The following is a 21,996-nucleotide window of genomic DNA, read 5'->3' as shown; positions in this document are numbered from 1 at the left end:
AATATAAATTTAAGGAGAGAAGAAAAAGATACTTTTTAACCTCTAACCACAGTGAATATTCTAGTTTTTATTATTTTCTTCTTTCAACAAATATGTTAAAATGAGGATAAAAGAATATGTAACGGCTAAGCCTGAAAGATAACATTGTTGATTTTCCACTGATGAAAGGAAATTTTGTCAGATAGACCTCCTATAAAAGAATCTTTCTTATCACACCCTCCTCCTAAACAGCTCTTGGTTATGCTATTGAGGAAATGTAGTGCCACTTTTCATTACATAATAATAGTTAGAAGCTGTGGCGGTTCTCGAGGGAAGCTAAATTGGTAAAAAATTAATATTTTATCTCTGCAAACTAAGGGAAGAATAATACTTAATTAACATTCTAATTCATATATACAAGAATTAGAAATTTACATAAGTTTTCTTTTCTTAGTTTGTAGTAATAACATTCTAAATTTTTAACCAATGGGACTTCCCTCGCAAGCCGCCGCTGAAGATAATAATTTATTGAGTTGTAAACTTAATGCATTGCTCTTTTTTTTTCTTTTTTTGTATAACCTTGCTTGGGATTCCTTTTGAATTAGAACTAAATAATCGACAAAGTTAAAGCAAATTAATCAAACAAACAGTTGACGTTTTCTCCCTCTTTAAGATTTTGCCATAGTTAAGTTTCACGTTTACAATTATAGTTTGTAGGCTCGTAATGGAATGACGGTAATAAAGGGAGAGAAAGGGAGCCAACCTTGGGAAAACCTACGAAGTGAGCTTTGTGGTGGACAAACACCGTGCGCAGGTTTGCTCAGGATTCTCCAACTTCCTTCATTCCACCATTTCATTCATTTCTCATCATCATCGTCTCCTTTAGCCTAGCCGGCATAACTGTGGGACATAAAACTTAGAGAAAAAAACTTCGGGAAAACTTAAAAAGAGGTTACGATGACTCGATTTTTGAATCGATTCAACGACCATGATCTTCAAAGATGTGCGATATGTTACATATCCACGTTGTAATATTTTAGTAACCAACCAAATACAGCAATCAAACTGAAATTTCTCTCCCTCTATTTTTATTTTAATAAAATAATACCAATAAACTTGTTTCCTATGTTTCTTCTCTCTCTCTCTCTCTTTTTTTTAAATTAATGTCACTATCAAATTTGAATAACAATGCATATAGCAGTTTTACTACGTACTTCTACATTTGGTTTGATTGTAATGTGTATAAGAAAGTGGTTAAAAATGATATATATACATACCGTAATTATTAAATAAAGACTGTAAGTCAAAACTTATAGATACGATAAAAAAAAGAAAAAGAAATAGAAATAGAATTCGCAAAACATTTCGGGACCATAAGATTCCCTTCGTCAGATTGTCTTCTTTCTTTTGGATGATCTGAATAAGGCGCTGTTTTAGTACCGAAATATTTAAAAAAAAAAAAAAAAAAAAAAGTATATTATTTTAATGTATTTGCAAACTTTGCCTCATTAGAACTTACACAGAAGATAGGATGAAGACAGGGTATTATACAGATGAAAAAGTATGTAAAACTCGAAAATGTTTATTCTTAAGTAACTGTAATTGTGCATTTATTCATTAACTCGATCTTTCATACATCACAAAATAATGGAGAAACGAGAACTTTATTGTTGATTACTTTTGTCAATATCATTCATTCTTTGAGACAACAAATAAATAAATTCAGAAGTTAAACTTTTCAATAACGAACAGCATATGTTATCATGACAATAATATGAGTGGATCGAGAGAAAGCAATAACATGTCGTATTTTCTAACTTTCGAATAAACAGGAAAAATAAAGCTCAACATCTCCATGCAATGCAATGACACACATCACACAAGCTTCCTCTGCTATTTGCAGGTACATTTCCGGAATTAAATTATATACATACTGTTCTGTGGTCCTATCTCCAATCATTTCATGTAATAACTTAATTTCCCTGGAAGGAGGTAAGGTGGCTCAGTGGTAGAGCGCTTACCTCCAGAGCGTAGGGTCCCTGGTTCGATCACCGGCCAAGTAAATTTGTGGTGGACAACATCGTGATCGTGGGTTCTCTCAGGATACTTCCAGTTCCTCCCACTTTTTCATTCCATCAATTCTTCCATCATCATTCACTTGCTTTAATCATCGTCTCCCTTAGTCTCACAGGCATAATAGTGCGATGTTAAACTCAAAGATTTCATTTCATTTTTTTTTAAATTTCACTGGAAGTGGCGTTTGCTCTTGTCCTCTCCCAAATTACCCATATATGAGGCGCCTAGTATCAAAATCCACCACATCCATGTCAGGGGCGTCATTTAGGGGGGCAGGGGGCAATTGCCCCCCCTGAGTTTGAGATTTCTATAGATTTTATCAATTAAATAGTAGTAAATCAGTGAAATACGCGAAATTTTACTTATATCAAAGGGTCTTGCCCCACCCAAGCAAAATCTGAAATGACGCTCCTGATCCCCCCCTGAGTTTGAGATTTCTATAGATTTTATCAATTAAATAGTAGTAAATCAGTGAAATACGCGAAATTTTACTTATATCAAAGGGTCTTGCCCCCCCCCCCCAAGCAAAATCTGAAATGACGCTCCTGATCCATTTCGCTCAGTTTCGAGTAACCTCGCAAAACGTGCAGTGAAGCTCCATATACACGCGTACAAAGTCCCATATTTGAACTAGTTTTTTTTTAGTATGAAATATTAAGCTTTTAAGCAAAATACTGTTTCCATAGAGTTCCTTTAGATCAAGATATAACAGGCGATATATAACTAAATTTCGGTAAAAAAAAAAAAAAATGGATTTGGCGGCTCGTACGGTATATTCAATACTACTTGTAGCTCTGAATGGAACTTAACATCCTTGGTGCTGGAATACCTCCCGAAAACTCCAAAGCAACAAGACATACTTAACTCACTTATGCCTACATAGTAGTAAACTATATTTTCCTTTTATAAGTGCACAGTGAAAAGACAAATGTATGTGTGAATAAATTGGTAAGTTTGATTCAACAAAGCATATCGTTATCTTTGTTTCGTCACGTTTAGCGCATTGAGTTTTGCAAGATCTAACATGTTAAGATTAATTTGTCGTAAAAATCGCTCTGTTCTATTCTGTTTACAAAGCAATTTCCACTTCATAAAACGAAGGATAATACACACTTATGTACGCCTAACAATGTATTAATAATCCTTAGCGTTCCTTTCAAATGGTTTGTATATTTATCCATTTGCGTTTCACATTTGCAGACGATACGCTTCACTGTCAAGATCATCTTCACACGGACATTTTCTTTTGCTTCACTACACTGTGTGGGCGAGTGTCCAAGGATCGATTTTCGTTTATCTGTTCAATTGCGTCACTCCCACTGTCTGCAAGTCACTCTCAGAAAAATAAACATGGAAAGTCTATACACAAGGTTTCTCTACTTAACCTGAGTACAAGTATCAATGAATAGATGTATAACCTAGAATGAGAAGCCTAGCTGGGAGAAATATGTTTAACTGACTTTAAAAGAAACGACCCTAAATCAGGGCCGGCTCTAGAAGTTTTGCCTCCCTGGACGGTACTTTTACATGCCTATCCTTTATTATTTTCTTTCCCAAATTTTGTCGCCCTTGTATTCTTTTCTTTTTCAAATTTAGCCGCCCATCAGACTTGCCGCCCTGGGCGGTGGCACGCCTCGACCTCTCCTTGCGCCGGCCCTGCCCTAAATGTTCTACCAGTTTGTGTCAAGTCATATGAAGCTTGATTTCGTCCAAATTAATGTGTGCAAAAGTAAGTGCAACAATTTTAAAATATTTTTCCAAGTCTATAGATCAGACCAAATATACCTGCAATACAGGATCGTTAGTCAATTTCTGGATCACATCAAAGCAGAAAATGAAAAAGAAATGTCTGAAACAAGCCGTGACATCTGGATCCATATCACGAGACTTAAATAATGCTTCAAATCTCCTTATGTTAGAATGTTATCAATGAATGTTATATATCATCTTCATTCCTTGGATATCTCGAACTGGAGAAGAAGAGGGAATTGCATGGAAAACGAACCTCATTTTAGTTGTAGTTATAAATCCAATATCTCATTGTGCGACTTCGGAAAAACAAACTAAATCTGAGAATCTACCTCGAAAGTTGCATAACATGCTTTTTTTTTTAAAAACCAACTCGAAATGTATTTGGTAACTGAGTTCCTGAATTCCTGTTGTCTTGTGATTTATCCAGTTATACAGAGGGTATCCATATATATATGTTTTTAAATCTATCACTCATCCAGCACATTTGAGCCTTACTTTTCTCTAAAAACAACACTGTTTGTCCAGCTACAGATGTGTTACATAAGAAAATTCCCTGAGTGTCCTTGAATAATGACTATGACAGGAAGGTACGGAGTGGAACATTACAAGAGTGCTTCTCCTTCCACAGAATACTCCCTACCACCATTTCAAAAACCTCAGCAACTTTTGACATGTATTTTTGCTCACTCTTCTTACAAAACACAACTTCAAGGATGGAGGATTCTTGTCTTTTGTTTTTTTTTAAAAAAAAAGAAAAGAAAAATTTAAAAAACGAGGTTTGTGGATCCGTTACCTTGTCTGACTGTGAGACCGGTTTCTCTCGATTCCCTCGTTTCTTAGCTCGGCAGGTGTCGCGTTTTTTCCAACAGGTGTGTGTGTATGTTTTTCGGATACCCTCTTTCATCTCGCTAAACAGAAGGGGAGAAAAATCAGTGAACACTAAACCTCACATTTCCCTCCCGTCTTTCCACCGTTATACTCGACGCAGAAGTGTGAACCCACAGTCAAAAGGGAACGGGTTCATCGTGTTAATTCAATATTTTTTTAAATATTATTTCTTGGAGCTGGGTTAGTTTTTTTCCTTATTATTATAAGGACAGCGATAGAGTACTATAAGTTTCAAAGTAATACATTTTACATTGTCTTTATTTAATTAAAATTGAATGTGTAATTTATGTTAGTTATTCATTACTCTCTTACACAATATTAATCATATTTTTACGTTTAGAACATTTGCATTTTCTTTACGCCTTTCAAGTGCCATTATTAGGTTTTTTTTTAATATATGTCAAGTGTCCGATAGATACTGGAAGCCCAAAAAAAAAGTAGTATAGAGCCTACCTTATTCTATACAGAAACTTCTGGACACATATCATCGAATCAAACAAACGTATGGTTACATGTATTTAAAGAAGAAATGTAATAATTCACAATTAACAGTACATACATTTATGGCGTGAAAGGAAGTTGGTTGAAGAAACCAGTTTAGTTTAAATTAATATCTGTATAAAAAAAGGGTGGGGTTACTTACTTGGAGGAATTTATGGTCAGTGAAATCGCGAAAACTTACTTTACGCAAGCATTATTGGGGCCAAAGTTGATTTTCCTGTCATTTTTCATCGTTTGTTGGCGAAAGGTATCTATCATTCCTATCATTATCTGCTTCTGAAACTTGTTACTGTCTAATTTGCTTTATTTCCCCCTATGTTCACTAAAATATATTCATATAATTCAAACTGATCTGTAACATTCCGTAAAAGTATTTATTTATTTATTTTTCCGCCTTACAAACTGTGAGTTTATGTCTTCATCTTCAGATACATTTTTTCTTAATACTTTACAAATACTACACACTCAATTGATAGTATAATATAGCAATAGTACTAAACCAGTAACATATAATTTAAACGTTAGTTCCTATACTTGCTCAATATACAATAAGTTTCAATCTTGATCTTCACACTATAACAATAACATGTATAATTATGTATACGTTGATATGGACAATAGTCCGTATCATATGATATTTTTCTTTATGACCAAACCTGAACATTTAAACTTGTTAAGTTTTGTGGCCAGACATGTATAAACATGTTTTTTCTAGACAGTTCTGATATAATACGTAAAGAAACCATTAATATTGGATGTATTCTCAATTATGAAAAAGTGATTTTGAGAAAAATAGAAAGATAAATGCCGAAAATCTTTGGAAAATACATCAGTTTAAATACACTTTATCTTGAGTGTTATTACTGAACATTTAGTGAGTAAACTACGTTTTAATTAGTTCCAGAAATTATAATATAACGTACTTAGGGCAATATATACGTAGATGTTATAACACAGAGACATCCAATTGAAAATTCTTCTTATACCCATTAAGTTGTTCCAGACCTAACAGTACTGAGCATATAAATAAAAATAAAAATACAGCTCACCTTACAAGGAAAAGCCAACATTTCTGTAATTATTTTAGACACTGTGATCGGTTTGACATTTCCTCAATAGGAACATAATTTCGTAATCGTTTACTGTAAAGTTTCATAATAATAATAATAATAATAGTAGTAATAATAATAATAATAATAATAATAATAATAATAATAATAATAATAATAATAATAATAATAATAATAATAATAATAATAATAATAATAATAATAATAATAATAATAATAATAATAATAATAAGAAGAAGAAGAAGAAGAAGAAGCTAAGTGGAATATGTGGAATTTCCTTTCAATAAGATCATCCATATTTGGTGGGGATATATCTTTTATGTTAAATAATATTTATCTTATGAAATAAAGCACTGACAGGCCTCTCCAACTGTTGTATCATTGACTCGTACTTTTTTTTCTAGTTCATAATCCACACAAAAGAGCAAGATTGAACTAGAGGAACTATATGTGTAATGTTATTATATATGCCTGCAAGCAATAAATAAACAAAGTATTAAATTCTCTCCCAAACTGTCATTGTTCTATCCAAAAAAAAAAAAAAAAAAAAAAAACATATATTACATAGATCCGTGAAGAGCCTTTGCTATTGGTTTCTCCCCCTGTCGTCATACGAGAAGAACAAGCAACAAAGGGTAATATAACAATAGAAAGACATCACTATTGTTGGAACCTCAAGAACGTGTTGGCTGGTTGTATTAAGACCGGTTGGAATAGTTCAACAGATCCACCAGAAACAAAAGACATAACTACACCAGCAAATATACTATGTCACAGTCTTTTTTTTTTTTTTTCGCATTGTGTAGAAGACGTCATATGTGTGATCTCGGTTTGCGAATATGTATATCCCATTTCGGCTCCTATGGGATGTTGCACAGACTCTGGAGACATGCGATGTTTCAACTGTCCTGGCTGCAATTTCCGACCGCAACTGGCAGGCTTTTTTCTCGCCAGCTGTTGCTATTTTTTTCTTCTTACTTGTACAGCTTGTATCAAAAGAGATCTCGCAAAAAATATATATAGGACACACTGGGGTTCAAAAAAATATTGGGGAAAAATGCACAAAAAGGGCTCACTGGTACTTAAGGTTGAGGACACTACTTAAATTATATCAAGTGCGCAAGGGCTAAGTTTCTTTTAATGCAATTCTACTGGGATCTAATGCTATTAACCATTTGTATTGATAGTTTCTTTAGAAGAACTTTTTAATTAACCTCAATTCTACTTTAACAATAGCTTTAAAAAAAAGTGAGTTTTCCAATGAAATGCACTGAATCGTATCCACAATCATCTCATTGACGATTTCTGTACGTAAGTATTCCAAAAGTGTTAATTGAAAATTCATTTTTAAAAAATTCAAATTATATCCGAATACCACGAATTTTATTTTAACTAGGGCGGGCTGATAATAATAATAAAAAAAAAAACGCACGAATTGATGTTAAATTATAATTATGATACATGAATTTAAAATAACACACGGCGTAAAGATAAGACTGTCCTAATTTTTAAAAGGCGAGGAAGATGTTTCAAACTTTTAAAAAAAATATATCGTTCGAAGAGGGTTAGAGACCAACTGCATATAATGTAAAAGTTTTTTTTCTTTTGTAGTGAAAGTTAATAACAGTATTTTAATTGAAACTGAAAAGTTATTTGCAATTTACGATAACGAAAATAGTTTAAGAGACCTAATCACTGCGAAATTAAAATACCGCTAATTTTACAGTAATTATGTGATATTTTCAAATAGATAAAAGATAATCGAAATGTGGAACAAAAGCGTTGTTAGACAATATCATTTTGCATGAGGTATCGTTATCACGAGTTACCTAGTAGCTTTCCGTTTGCAGCCATTTATAAACGTGAAAATAAATGCCTATTTTCTAAATAGTTGGAAATCGAAACAAAATAAGTGAGTCGATGATAACGATGTCTCATGTAAAATAATATTGTCTAGCAAGCTCTTGTTCCATTTTCGATCATCTTTTATCTATTTGAAGATATCATATAATTACTGTAAAATTAGCGGTATTTTAATTTCGCCGTGATGAGATCTCTTAATACTTTCTTTTATATAAAGCTAAATATTTATTTGTTTGCGAAGAACGGACACTTATGCAAATTTATAATAATACTAAGTATAAGTTTCTTATCTATCACACATATTTTCACATACAATTCCCGTTCGAAACTTCTTTTTTTTTAAAAAAAAATGACAGCTACATTCATAAATTTAATTTCTTATGAAAATGTCATTTCATAGAATGTAGTTTAGTAATCATAATATTTGTGAACTAATCACTGGAAATTATTGTTGAAAATTTCGATTAAATGTAGCTATCAAATATGTCCTAAATCCTAAAATTCACAAAAGGAAGTGAAAATAAACTTACAAATACAATTTTATTTACATATAAAACAATTTGTTAGACAGTGAGAAGTTATTTGTAAATAAAAGACTGTTAGATGCCTTTGACTAATAAAAATAGTTTAAATCCTAAAGTATGTCCAGGGGAAATATATGTGAAACGTCAGAACTCCCCCAAAATTCTCAAGTTTGCTATAGTTAACATTCTATACATTTTAAGGTATTTTCAAGTCTAATATATATATATATATATATATATTCAACAAATTTACTCTCCAACTCGATGCTTTTTGGATGCGTTCTTCTACTTTGAATTTACTGAAATGTTTCTACATAATACTCAATTTGAAAATGAATACCATTCTTCTAAAACGTCAGATTAATTAGCAAAGTATGTAGCCCTAAAATTTTTGGCAACTATGTTAAAAATGTAACCACTTTATCTATAAATTAAATAGCTTGTAAACTATATATATATGTAAAGAGATAATCATTCAACAGCGATTCACTTTAAGATTATATGCAGTGTACTAAGTCTTCCGAAACGTAAGAATCAATTCTGACAACTGTGCTTCTATCTGACATGATTATGAATAATTTTCACTTGTAAAACACTCATAGGAGGATATAAGACATACATAATACATAAAGTTTTTTTTCAACTTCAGTACTACTACTTCGACCTCAGTGCATGAGCAGATAAATATAAATCTTTAATAAGTTTTGAAACAAATTCAAACGATGAAGTTACAAATACAAAAGAAAAGGCAATTTGACATTTCTTCTTGATACTGTTATTTTTCGTTCTAGAATTTTGACGCTTTTTTTTTTAAAAAAAAAAAAGAACAATGGTTCTCAAAGGATTATAGAAAGAAAGAGAATCAAAACAGAAAATATAACAATATATTACAAAGACGTCCTTATTAGCTTCATGAGTACCAGAGCAAATTCAACTTACTAGAGAACTCATTGTGTCAAGTTAAGTTAGTTGCGAAATGAAGAAAAACTTCTAAACATACAATTGTTACGTTTTATTATCTTTTGTATTCAACATTTGTTTATATTTAAACTACGAAGACGTTTTAAAGCTTTACAGTAGAGTAAATTTACATTGTTTACCTTGTAATAAAGGGATACAAAGTTCTATCTTTAGTGTTGATTATTCTGACAGAGCTTTCCCTGGCTCTCTTCAATTAAACGAAAACTGGAGGGATTGAAGCCCCTAATCTGTGGTGTTGCCAATAGGTTAAAAGAGAGTTCCCATAGCCCCATATTTTTCAACATTTTTGGGTTTAAATGTAGTTTTTGATGAGCTGTGTCCGATGGCACCTGTTTTGATTTCTGAAACTGACCGTTTCAAGGTCAAATTAGGGGTCAAACAAAAAGTGGTAGCATTTGGGTACTGCGGACCAGTGACCGACTTAGACGAAATGAGTGTCATTCGATTCATATTCACACATACATGAATAATTGATATACAATTTTCCCAAAAGATTCTATTTTGATCCAGGAAACTGAAAATCAGGAATTTTGAGTAATGGGAACCAGTGACCGACTGAGACGAAATGGGTGTCATTCGATTCGTATTCAAGCGTATTTCTACATGAATAATTGATATGCCATTTTTTGCGAAAATTCTATTTTAACAATTAAAATTAACGAAAATTCGGTATTTTGAGCAATGTGGACGTGACCGGCTGCGACAAAATGAGTGTTATTCTATTCGTATCTACACTATGAATAATTGATATGTCATTGCCTCGAAAATTCAATTTTGATCCGGAAAATTAACGAAAATCCAAGATCTAAAATTTCAGATTTGCGGGATCAAAATAGAATTTTCGGGAAAATTACATATGAATTATTCATGTACGTGTAAATACAAATCGAGTGACACCCATTTCGTCTCAGTCGGTTGCCCAAATGGTCCCACTTTTTACTTGTTGACCCCCAATTTGACTTTGAAACAGTAGGTTCCATAAATCAAAAGTGGTGCCCTTTGACACAGCTCATGAAAATCAACATCTTGAACCCAAACAAAGTTGAAAAATACGGAGCCACGGTAACTCCTTTTTAACATAGTCAATAGATATATCAAGAACTGTTTTCTTTATCTGTTCAAGAATTGTCATTCAGAAAGAAAGAAGTATAAATCTTGACAAACAAAAGACAAACAATTCGCATAACTTGGATTTCAGACGACTCTCTTACCTTGGTCACAGAGAATTCCTCCCCAGTTCGTGTCACAGATGCACTGCCAAGGCGAGCCATTGCAATAGCCATGTTTACATCCAGGGTAGGGCGTGCACAAATCACAGAATTCACCACGCCACCCAGGACGACATCTGAAAAGACAAGATAATACAGTTTTAACTCGAAATTAAAATTAACAAAAATTAACTCTTTCATTCATTTCTGCAGCCAAAAGCTAATAAAATGTAAGGAAACAAAATCTAAATTTCCTATCATAAAACTAAAATTGTCAGATATTTTACTTATAGAAAAAAATCCTTTTAGCATGATGAAATATGCTATGATAATTATGTTATATGTTTATTGTGATAATTACCTCTAGCATATAGGGATCTCTTGGATACAGTATGTAGCACCACCTTCCGAGTATTAAACTTCATATTGAAACACAAGCAGTTAATTGTAAACTTTTTATTAAATATCCTTCCAAATGTATCCAAATACTTCTTGGTCCAGTGATTTTATGGATAATTACGTGTTTCATTCGAAATAAATTAGAATTTCAATGACGTGATTTTGTTATTTTTTTTCTTTCAAATTTAGTTAAATGTCCTTCGCTTTTGCAGAATTAATTCACGTTACATATAAATTGAATATCAGTTAAATTAAATTTGATAATATATATTGAAGTTTATGTTTGAAACAAAATTTATTTTTCACGAAATAAGGGACATTTATACAGGGTGTTTCAAAACAACACCGATAACGTTTGGGAGGTGATTCCTGACACCAAGATAAGACGAAAAGTATAGACGAACCTGGCTGCACAAATGCTTCCTTTCGGAGTTATAGGTTGCCGAAAACATGAAAAAGTGAACTTTAAATCCATAGCTCCAATACTATGTGCCTATCGTAGTCGGGTCAAGACTTTACTTAGGAACTAATATATGCGCTATTCAAAACTACATGTTTCAGAATCTTAAGATACTCACGCAACAATTTTTATAGAGTCAGTTTGGCTAGAGGCATATAATTTGAAGTATTCACCAATTACCTCTATAAAAAGTTTTGAAGAAATACCACAGGATTGTGAAACATGGATATTTGGATAGGGAATATGCTAGTTTCTAAGTAAAGTCTTGACCCGACTACGGTAGATCCCATAGTATTGGAGCTATGGACCTTTAAAGTTAATTTTTTGATGTTTTCGGCAGCCTATAACTCCGAAATGACGGATTTCTGCATTCAAATTGGTCTATACTTTTTGTTATCTTGGTGTCAGGAATCGCCTCCCAAATGTTGTCGGTGTTGTTTTGAAACACCCTGTAAATAGATTTGAAATCAGTAAAATCAAACCATTTAAATCACAATTCATTCCAAAGAAATAATAATAATAATAATAATAATAATAATAATAATAATAATAATAATAATAATAATAATAATAATAATAATAATAATAATAATAATAAATCCCTATATAAATCAATGCGCTAAGAAACAAATATGGTGTAGGTATTATTCAACACTGTTATAGGAAGTTTCTCTATTGTATATCTCTACATCTATTATACCCTCACAGTTACATAGTTGAATTTAAAAAAAAAAAATAGTCACAAGAGCCGGAAAAATGTTTTCTTTACCTTTAGAATTATACGCATTACGTAACAGTCACAACTGTTCTAATGAAATGCCTAAACTGAGAAGCAGTAAGCAGTGGTAATTTCATAACCGGCAAGTCTTTCTTCCCATGGAGGAAAAGGACCTTGCCTGAAGTGACACTTGTATCCATTACTAAACTGAATGAGTTCATTCATCTAATTCTCCTCTGATCTATTATGGATTGCCAAGTCTTTCTTCTTGGAACCCTCTGTTCCTTCCATTCATTATTCAGGGAGGAAGACGCAGTTTAAGTGTGGCTCTATCCACGACGTCCTTAGGGCAATGAGCCGGCTGCACGCTCTTCCTCTTCCCAATTCCCATTCATCCAAATTGCTTGCTTACGCTGTCCAATTTTAATACGCCCTAAAGGGGACTCTGCCTTGCTTTTACTACGGTCCATTCACAAGATCGGGGAACAACTTAATTTACTGCAAGGACAGAATCAAAAGATTTCCTCTCTCTAAGGATTGAATTAGAATCAGGTGCTCAGATGTCCTTCTTTTAAAACAGGATTATTCCTGTTTTTAAACTCTAATTCCCCCCTCTTTTCATTCTGCATGACATAATATAGTCAAGTAAAATAGCATTTAACATTAGTAGTATGTATATGTTCTGAACAAACTATAAACCTAGAAGAGTTTGTCAGCTAGAGACTCGGCAGATTTTACAGTAGTCAAGACTTTTTCCCAACAAAACTGACAGTTTCCTGAATAATTTGTTGCGTATTTCTGGGGCCTCATTCCGTACCGATTTTCGCAAAATTTGTAGATCGCAGCGCAACGCAAATAAGTAATTATACTGCAACTGCAATGTCGCCTATCCTGAAGTAAAGCGTAAATTTTGTATTGCGATGACGCAGACCGTTACGGAATGATACCTCTAATTTTTTCTTCAAATTTTCAAAATATTGTAGAAAATAAAAGCTAATATTAAATGTTAATTCGTAATTTTTTAGCTCTTACAAAAATCTAAAATAGCCAATATTTCAAACAAAGTTTTTCTCATTGAGTAATAATACATCCAGCAGCATAATTTGGTAGGCTAATGGTCAGCACATGCTGGCCCATCGTAGTTTAAAGTGTATGTTGGCCAACCAACAATTCGCCGTCATTTATTCGATAGTTACGTCCTTGTCCTCTCAATCGCAACTATACTACGCTTTCGTAAGATTATGTTGGTAATGGCGACGACAATACGGCCGTTTTATACGTAAGACCAGCGTTAACAATCGGTGGGCAATGTTTCACACTTTCGGGCCTACCTTTTGTGCTATTAGGGACATCACCAAAGTGAATCTCATATTTAAGTTATTCAACTATGATTGAATTTTATTGTTACCTAGTTTTACCTTGATCATTTCGTAAACATAATATAAAATGGTTATATGTGTGGATGGCTGAGTGGTAGAACGTTACCTTTGGTGCGAGGAGTCCCTGGTTTAGTTCCAGGTCATGTGACTTTGTGACGAACATAATGTCCGTAGTTTTATGAAGGTGGGAGGTTCTCCAGTCTCCTCGCAAATTCTCATTTCGATCACTTATTCATAAATCATTCATTTTCATTAATCATCTGCATCTTGCAGCCTAAGGGCACTCATTCATTTAATTATTTTCAATAATGTGTGGTAGCGTATTGGGTTCAATCCTCAGTAAGAGCTACAGTTTCTATTATAGACTTATTACATGGAAGTAGCGTACACAAGGGAGTTTCGAAGTTTAAATCCTTCCTTGAGCAAGATAGAACGAAGGGATCGGTGTCAAATGTACAAGTAGGAGGGGAGAAAATAAAACAGATGACTAGTTTTCGATACTTGGGTAGTATTATTAGTGATGTTATGAAATGTGAATATGAAATAAAAGCAAGGATAGGAACGGTGAAAGAAGCTTTTAGGAGGAACAAAAGACTATTTTGTGGGACCTGGAAGTTGAGAAAAAGACTCATAAAATGCTTCGTGTGAAGTATTGTGCTGTATGGGTCGGATCCAAGACGGACTTCTCGAAAGGGGAGGGGGGGTTGTGATACTGCTACTTAGAGCTACTTTTAAGAGCTCCAAATTCTAGGACGGGTTTTATTTATATATAAAAAAGAGTTTCCTCTTCTGGGGGGGACGATCGTCCCGATCGCTTTCCCCCCCTTGGATCCACTCCTATGGTCGGAGACATGGACATTACACAGAAAATGACTGGAAACTTTCGAAATGTGGGTGTGGAGAAAAATGGAGCGAATTAGCTGTGTCGAGCAGAAAACGAATGTGAAGGCGTTAGAAATGACAGGGAGAAACGAACAATTTTAGATATTATTAAGAAGAGGAAGAGAAACTGGTTGGAACATTGAGTAAAAAGGAACTGTATCATGAGGGACGTGCTAGAGAATACAGTGGCGGGAAAGAGAGGGAGGAGGCGAAGGAGACTACAATTCATGGATGATATCAAAACAGAAATCGTACGTGAATACGAAAAGGTTAGCGGAAGACCGTGGAGCATGGAAGCTTCTTAGCTGCACCAAGTGACCTGGCAAAATGGCAAAATACCTATGATAATGATGATGATGTTACGCTTGTGCGGAACTCACAAAAGTTGTGTTTGTGCTGAAAGAATATGAGATTAAGTGCTTGAACCCCCGTTGATAAAATTCTGCGTACGCCACTGCTACATGGTGAAATTTTGTTAAATAAAACAACGGAATGAACCAATTTTTTACAGTTGGCAACCTTAAGGTATTCCACAACGAAGGCCCGTTAATTGCATGCAAAGATAATTCGAATGAAGTACAGGCTAATTTTATCATAAGATAAATTGTTTTAATCTTGTATCCCTAATAAGTCTCAAGGTCGATTTTTGTTATTTGAAAAACAAACAAAATGAAGAAACTGAAGACCTCCGTTTTAAATCACTAGGACTTGGATAGTTAATCAATGTTACTGTGTATAATAATGCTTCAATTCTTTCCTATTTCGTCTTTAACATTAATTCTCATGACACTTGATTATAAACCACGTAGAGTATATATAATCAAAGTTTCATTTAGCTCCTCATTTTGCGCTTTCTTATTTCAAAACGACGCGTCGAGGCTATTGAAATAAGAAATTGCCTTCCGCTATCAATTAAATTTTATGTTCACAGGAAATCACATAGTAATTTCGGACTTGTTCTTCACTACATACACTTGTCATCATTTAAGCCACAGTTTTATTTTTTTCCTCTTGATTCTCAGAGTGTTAATAATGTGAAAAAAGATGTATTGTAATAGAAAAAAAAAGATGAAAGCTAACTTAAGAGGATAAAGATTATGTCTTCTCACGTTAGCTAAGCCGCCAAAAATAAAACACAAATTGCCGCCTCGGTAAAAGACAAACACAGTGAAAATAAGATTTCATTAGGTTTTTGTTTGTTTCTTTCAATTTAATAATTTTTGCCTTGAACACAAGAATTGAAGTGTACTTATCTTCTACACTGCAGCAGTACTTTTTTCTCTATACACTGCAGCAGCACTGTAAAGAAAGGGAGACTTGTTAAATTCCCCTTCCCAAAACTGATTCCAAACTCGTTAGCCTATAGAATTTGTAGGTTTGGGACTCGCGCTTAACCGGGCTCGGGTTCAATAATTGAAAATATGTCCGAGCCCAATTGAAGATAGTCAATCAATCAAAACGAATGCGAACCCGAATGAAATTAGTAAGCCCTAGTCCCATTGAGGTTAGTGAGTCCGAGTGAGAGCATACTCAACGAGGCTAGTGAGCCTGAGGGAGAGCATACTCAACGAGGTTAGTGAGCAATAGTTATAGCATGCTCAACGAGGTTAGTGAGCAATAGTTAGAGCATGCTCAACGAGGTTAGTGAGCCCGAGTGACAGCATGCTCAACGAGGCTAGTGATTCCGAGCCCCATTGAGGTTAATGAGCCCGAGTGAGAGCACGCTCAACGAGGTTAGTGAGCCCGAGTGAGAGCACGCTCAATAAGGTTAGTGAGCCCGAGCCCCATTGAGGTTAATGAGCCTAAGAGAGAGCATGCCTAACGAGGTTAGTGAGTCCGAACCCCATTGAGGTCAGTGAGCATGCTCAACGAGGTGAGCCGAAGTGAGAGCATGCTGCACGAGGTTAGTGAGCCTGAGAGAGAGCATGCTCAACGAGGTTAGTGAGCGAGAGTGAGAGCATGCCCAACAAGGTTGATGAGCCCGAGCCCATTAAAGGCTGTGGGCCCAAGCCATAGAGAGCCCGAAGCAAAATGGTCATCTCTAACCCACGTATCAGTAGCTATGATCCACAATCCTATTTGCAAATTTTCAACAATGGAACATTCAATTTGATTTCAAGCTACGTTCTCTGAAACTTACATCATATTAAATACGCAATTGGTCTTGTACACACATATTGACAACTTGATTATACCATCTTACATGCATCCGTAATGAAGTGTTATTTATATCTAATTATACACTATAATCAAATATGCAAATGACGGTCAGTTTGAAGTGTACAGAGGAAATTAATAATGACATCATTTGCCCTCAGTAACGAACAACGACGAACTGTAGATACTACTCATAACGCCGAGAACATATACGCAAATTGAATATCAATTCATATCTAACGGAACTTAGGATATGATTAGGGTATTTATTTACCTCGTTATTCCAATTATACAGAGTACACACACTGATTTCCAATGAACTACAGTTTAGAGCATTCTACATCTTTTTTATTTTTTTTTAAAAAAAGCTTCAAAGCATGATTTACAGAACTGTTGTCTTCTTCTTTCTTCTTCGAAGGAAGAACTGATTAATAGGCGTAGATCATACTCCACCATAAATTCATTCCTATCTATGAAAGATGGTACGAGCAGTTTCGGGATCTGGATTGACGTGGTAGCTCATGTACCTTCAGCCTTCTCTCCCCAATATTGTTGTTGCGGATCTGACACCCTCTTTCAACGTTCTAGTGTCTTTTTTCGAGTTGTTATTTCCATAAAAATAGTTTTTCTAAGTTCTTTTTTTTTTTTAATTTCATTTTGATACCGTAATATTTACTTTTTTTGTAGGGTTCAGAAATATTGGCGGGTGAGTCAAACTCTTCAAACGAGGTGGGAACTAGGACTAGCGTATCGTTGAATTGGAATATTGCTGTGCTATATTTATCACCTGTCGATTGATCGAACAGACACTATCATGTCGATAGTACATATACAGGGTGTTTCAAAACAACACCGACAACGTTTGGGAGATGATTCTTGACATCAAAATAAGACGAAAAGTATAGACCAACCTGGGTGCACAAGTGCTTCCTTTTGGAGTTACAGGCTGCCGAAAACACGAAAAAATGAATTTTAAAGATCCATAGTTCCAATGCTAGGGGACCTACTGTAGTCAGGTCAAGACTTCACTTAGGAACTAGTATGTGTCCTATCTAAATATCTATGTTCCAGAATCCTGTGGTACTTCCGCAACAATTTTTATAGAGGTAGTTGGTGAGTACTTTCAATTATATGCTCTACAAAAATTGTTGCGTGAGTACTTTAGAATTCTGAAACATGCATGTTTGGATAAAGCACAAATTAGTTCCTAAGTAAAGTCTTGACCCGATTACGGCAGGTCCCATAGGTTTGGAACTATAGACCTTTAAAGTTCATTTTATCATGTTTTTGGCAGCCTATAAGTCCGGAAGGAAGCATTTGTGCACCCAGGTTGGTCTATACTTTTCGTCTTATTTTGGTGTCAGGAATCACCTCCCAAACGTTGTCGGTGTCGTTTTGAAACACCCTGTATATCTTTCCAAAAATAATCATATGAAGTGTAGCTTCACCCGCCAATACTTTTTAAATCCTCCTATAGTTATATATTGCAAGTTATTTGAACGCTATTAGTGTCATAAAAAAAACTACTGTATTTATTTCCATTCAGAACTTTTCTTAACAGTCAGAATAGAGAAATAACATGTTATTTTGTCTAGGAGAGGAGAGCCTTAAAATATGAATTGTTTAAGCAGCAAGATGCCTAAATCCACCTGTCTAAATCCTAAAATGCCTAAAATCAGTTGGTTCTCACTCAACCAACCTTACGTTTTCGCTTATTTCCATTTCGCAATAAATTATTCCCTCCCCTCGATGTTTCCTGTTTGAAGTTCACTCACTGTACAATAAAAATGAACACATTCCGTTGTAATACAATAAACTTTCTTTCCTTCTGGTTCGTCTTCTTTCTACCATCGTGATATCCTTTGCGAAATTTCCAGCCCCCTCTCCTCGTAGTAAATTCATAAATTTGTGAATATTTCCAGATTCCTCCAGCTCTCCAGAAAATCCGCAAATAAAACGCTGAAGTGGATAATAATAATAATAATATATTCTGATAAAAATAAAGTAATTTAGCTACTTCACATTTGCCATGCATCAACTTTAAAAAATAAAGTAAAATAAAAATGATATTATAATTTGTTTAGTGTGATTAACGGAGATACTTGAGAGAAGTCATATTGGCAAAAGTTGCAATATTATTGCTGAAAACTAAGGGGAGACAGCTTTGCACAAGTTCAAAATGGTGTATACAAAAGTTAGAAAGTTCAATAAATTTCTAAAATTGTAACTTTAATACGATGTGATTTCCCTCAAGACCTGCCATTGATTGCAATTACGGTATGTTTCAATATCATCAAAACAGTTATATTTTTTCTTCAAGTTATTCGGTTTATTTCATGCGATTCAACAATATAACATTCAAGGACGTCAATCTAATGTGAAGGCCGACGACGAAATGTGTATCTTTTGACATAAAAATCAGAAATAAGACGGAAACGCCAACGGAAGGGAAGGCCCACTAACGTAAAAGAAAAAAAAAATCTTTCCATGGTCTGATGAAGAACCGAAAGAGAATCAAATCAAATCTTCCTTTTGCAACACTATTTTGTTGTGTTTTTCATTCCTTCTTTTCTTCCCTTAGTACTTGAATGGATGGACCTCCTTGTGGCTTTGCCAACAAGTTCAGGCCTCGCCAACCAAACACACCCAGCCAAAGAAAATGACACTTTATTACAGACACACAGCTTATTAATTCTTCAAAGACCTGATCACAGTGATTTCCTGCCTGAGCTTCTTACAAATTTTCTTTTAGAGAATTACAAGCGGCAGAAGGAAAAAGAAACAGCCAGAAAAAAAAAGACGTAAACAGGTCACTGTGGGCAGAACAAATAAAAGATATTTTTCTACGGCATACTGTGTTATTATCTTTAAATTGTTTCTTTTCTATTCTTTCTCTCTGTCTCTTCCGTTTCTTCTTGTTCTTCAGATTAGAAACATGGAAACCACAACTAACCATAGGCAATGAAATTTTATCTTTCAATGAAGTATTTTTCTTTTAATGTTTTGTATACAATTACGGAAGATTCACATAATACGAAAATTATTTAATTTTGTAGGCTATTGTAAATTTTTTCCCCTTACCATCCTGTCTGCGTGGAATAACTGTATTGCATTATAAGCTGCATTTCTGTACAATATTTAAGACTGTACAATAGGTGTTGTCAAGAGACCTTGGTAAACATTTACACGGATATAGAAAAGTAGGATGATAGGACTATACCATATTTTGCTGAGTTTCGCTGATAACTTGTAGTAAGTCATAGGATTTTAAACTATGCCTCGCGATACTCTGGTCTTATTTGATTAAGGCATGGATATTTCTGCCTCTTGGCGTTTGAAAAATTATATCATTGGATCTAGTCATTCAGTATTTATTTATCTCTCACATTCAATAAACTAGCTAGTAACAGCAACACTGCATACTTTTTGGTATTCTCCTCTGCAGTGGCGGCTCTTGAAGGAAGTCGCATTGGTAAAAATCTAAATTTTGTACTAATTCTTGTATACGCCTTTTTGAGATAATCTAAAAATTTCCTCCCTTAATTAGTAGTGATAAAATTTAAACTTTTTCTGAAACCACTTCTCTCAAGAGACTCAACTGCCGCTGTGTTTATTATCTAGTATATAGGAATGCGATTCTTTAGCATTTCGGTAGGCCCAGGAAATGAAAATGAAGGATAACATAAAATTGGATCTTAGAAAAATTAGAAATAATCCTGGTTAGAGTGTTTTGGCACATTATAAGATCCATTGCTAATGCGGCGATAAACCTTAAGGTTCTATTATGCCATACATCCAGGTAATGGATCTTATAACGGAGTATTGCTTGTGTTTGCTGAATCTGTTAAAAAAACATCCTTTTTATATCTATCAAAAGTATATATCTATCTCTATATACAATATATCCTAACACTCTCTTGGATACGCCATTGAGTAGGGCCTACTTGCATTGATATGAAGTCAAAATTAGTCACAGAATCTTCAGAGAGGAACTGTAATTTTTTTTTTCTGTGAAGGAAACAGAAAGTTTAGGTGATCTCTGTATGTTGTGTGTTGGGGGTCGCTGTGGCTCAGTGGTAGAGCGATCACCTCTGGCGCATGGGGTCCTCGGTTCGATCCCAGTTCGCGCCAAGTGAGCTTTGCGGTGGACAAACACTGTATGCGTGAGTTTTCTCGGAATTCTCGCGTTTCCTCCCACTTTCTTCATTTCATTCATTTCTCATCATCACCGTTCCCTTTAGCCTAGCCGGCATAATCGTCGGATGTAAAATTTAAAGATTTCATTTCATTTTCAACTAAAATTTAAAGAAAAATAAAAATAAAAAAGAATGTTACTGCAGCAGGAATCAATTCACTTGTCTTCTTCAGGAAATCTAACCAAAAGAAGGGAGGAAGAAAAGATACTGAAAGAATTGTTTGTGGATGACATTCAAAATTTTCGCACGTAAGACAGAAGACAGTGTCATGCACATTGCAAAGCTTACAACCGTGGGAAAAAAGTGAAGAGAGGAGCAGCGACCGCCGAAAAACAAAATACAATCGACACAATGGACATATTGAACGCCAGAAGCATACAAGAGCTTCTTCATATGGTGGTCATGGCATACAAAGCAGAGAGCATTCAGGGAAATACGTAAGACAGTGAAATGTATGTGCGCGCGTCCCTTGACTGAATGTCAGTGACTGCAATGCTCAATTAGAAAGGTAGCTTTCAGACAGACGAGCAATGCTACTGTCTTTGCTGGAATCAGTTTTTTTTTTCTAGTCCATAACCAAAGATCGATTCAAGCTATTTACATTCTATTACTTTACTGAGGAGATTTTAAAGATCTCCTCCCTCCCTCCCTCTTCCCCCCGCACACACAAATTACAGAAGATACAAAAGTGAGGTGCAGAAACATGTATTCTTCTATATGTGCCAAGGATTTATGTGACATATTTCCATCGGTTTGTAGTTTCGTCGGAGGTTCACATTAGAGTGAATATGGCCTAGGCATTAGAGTTGCTTACAAGACGAGATAAGGTTTTCGAAATTGATGTCTCGTCTCAAAAATTCTATGTTTTTTTTATCGGGAGAGCTCTGTCTCGTCTCATTTCTGGGGAAATCCTATTTGCCAGGTAATCGAGAATAACCTTACAATTTGTTCGTCACTTAATTT

The 21,996-nt window shown here is 34.5% G+C and overlaps 1 protein-coding gene across 2 annotated transcripts in view; it reads right to left on the bottom strand.

The window, feature by feature from the left end:
• Ser (protein serrate) overlaps positions 1-21,996 on the bottom strand; it is a 370,686-nt gene that overhangs the window by 59,514 nt on the left and 289,176 nt on the right. For both annotated transcript variants that reach the window (XM_081730299.1, XM_081730300.1), the window contains exon 6: positions 10,846-10,979. In XM_081730299.1, the coding sequence (XP_081586425.1) occupies positions 10,846-10,979 (134 nt within the window). The remainder of the gene's footprint in view (positions 1-10,845; positions 10,980-21,996) is intronic.

The sequence above is a fragment of the Thermobia domestica genome, chromosome 11 (genome assembly GCF_964235325.1).
Source record: "Thermobia domestica chromosome 11, izTheDome1.hap1.1, whole genome shotgun sequence".
Classification (NCBI taxonomy): Eukaryota; Metazoa; Arthropoda; class Insecta; order Zygentoma; family Lepismatidae; genus Thermobia; species Thermobia domestica.
The sequence above is the reverse complement of the archived record's forward strand: the minus strand, read 5'-3'. Positions and strand labels throughout refer to the sequence as shown.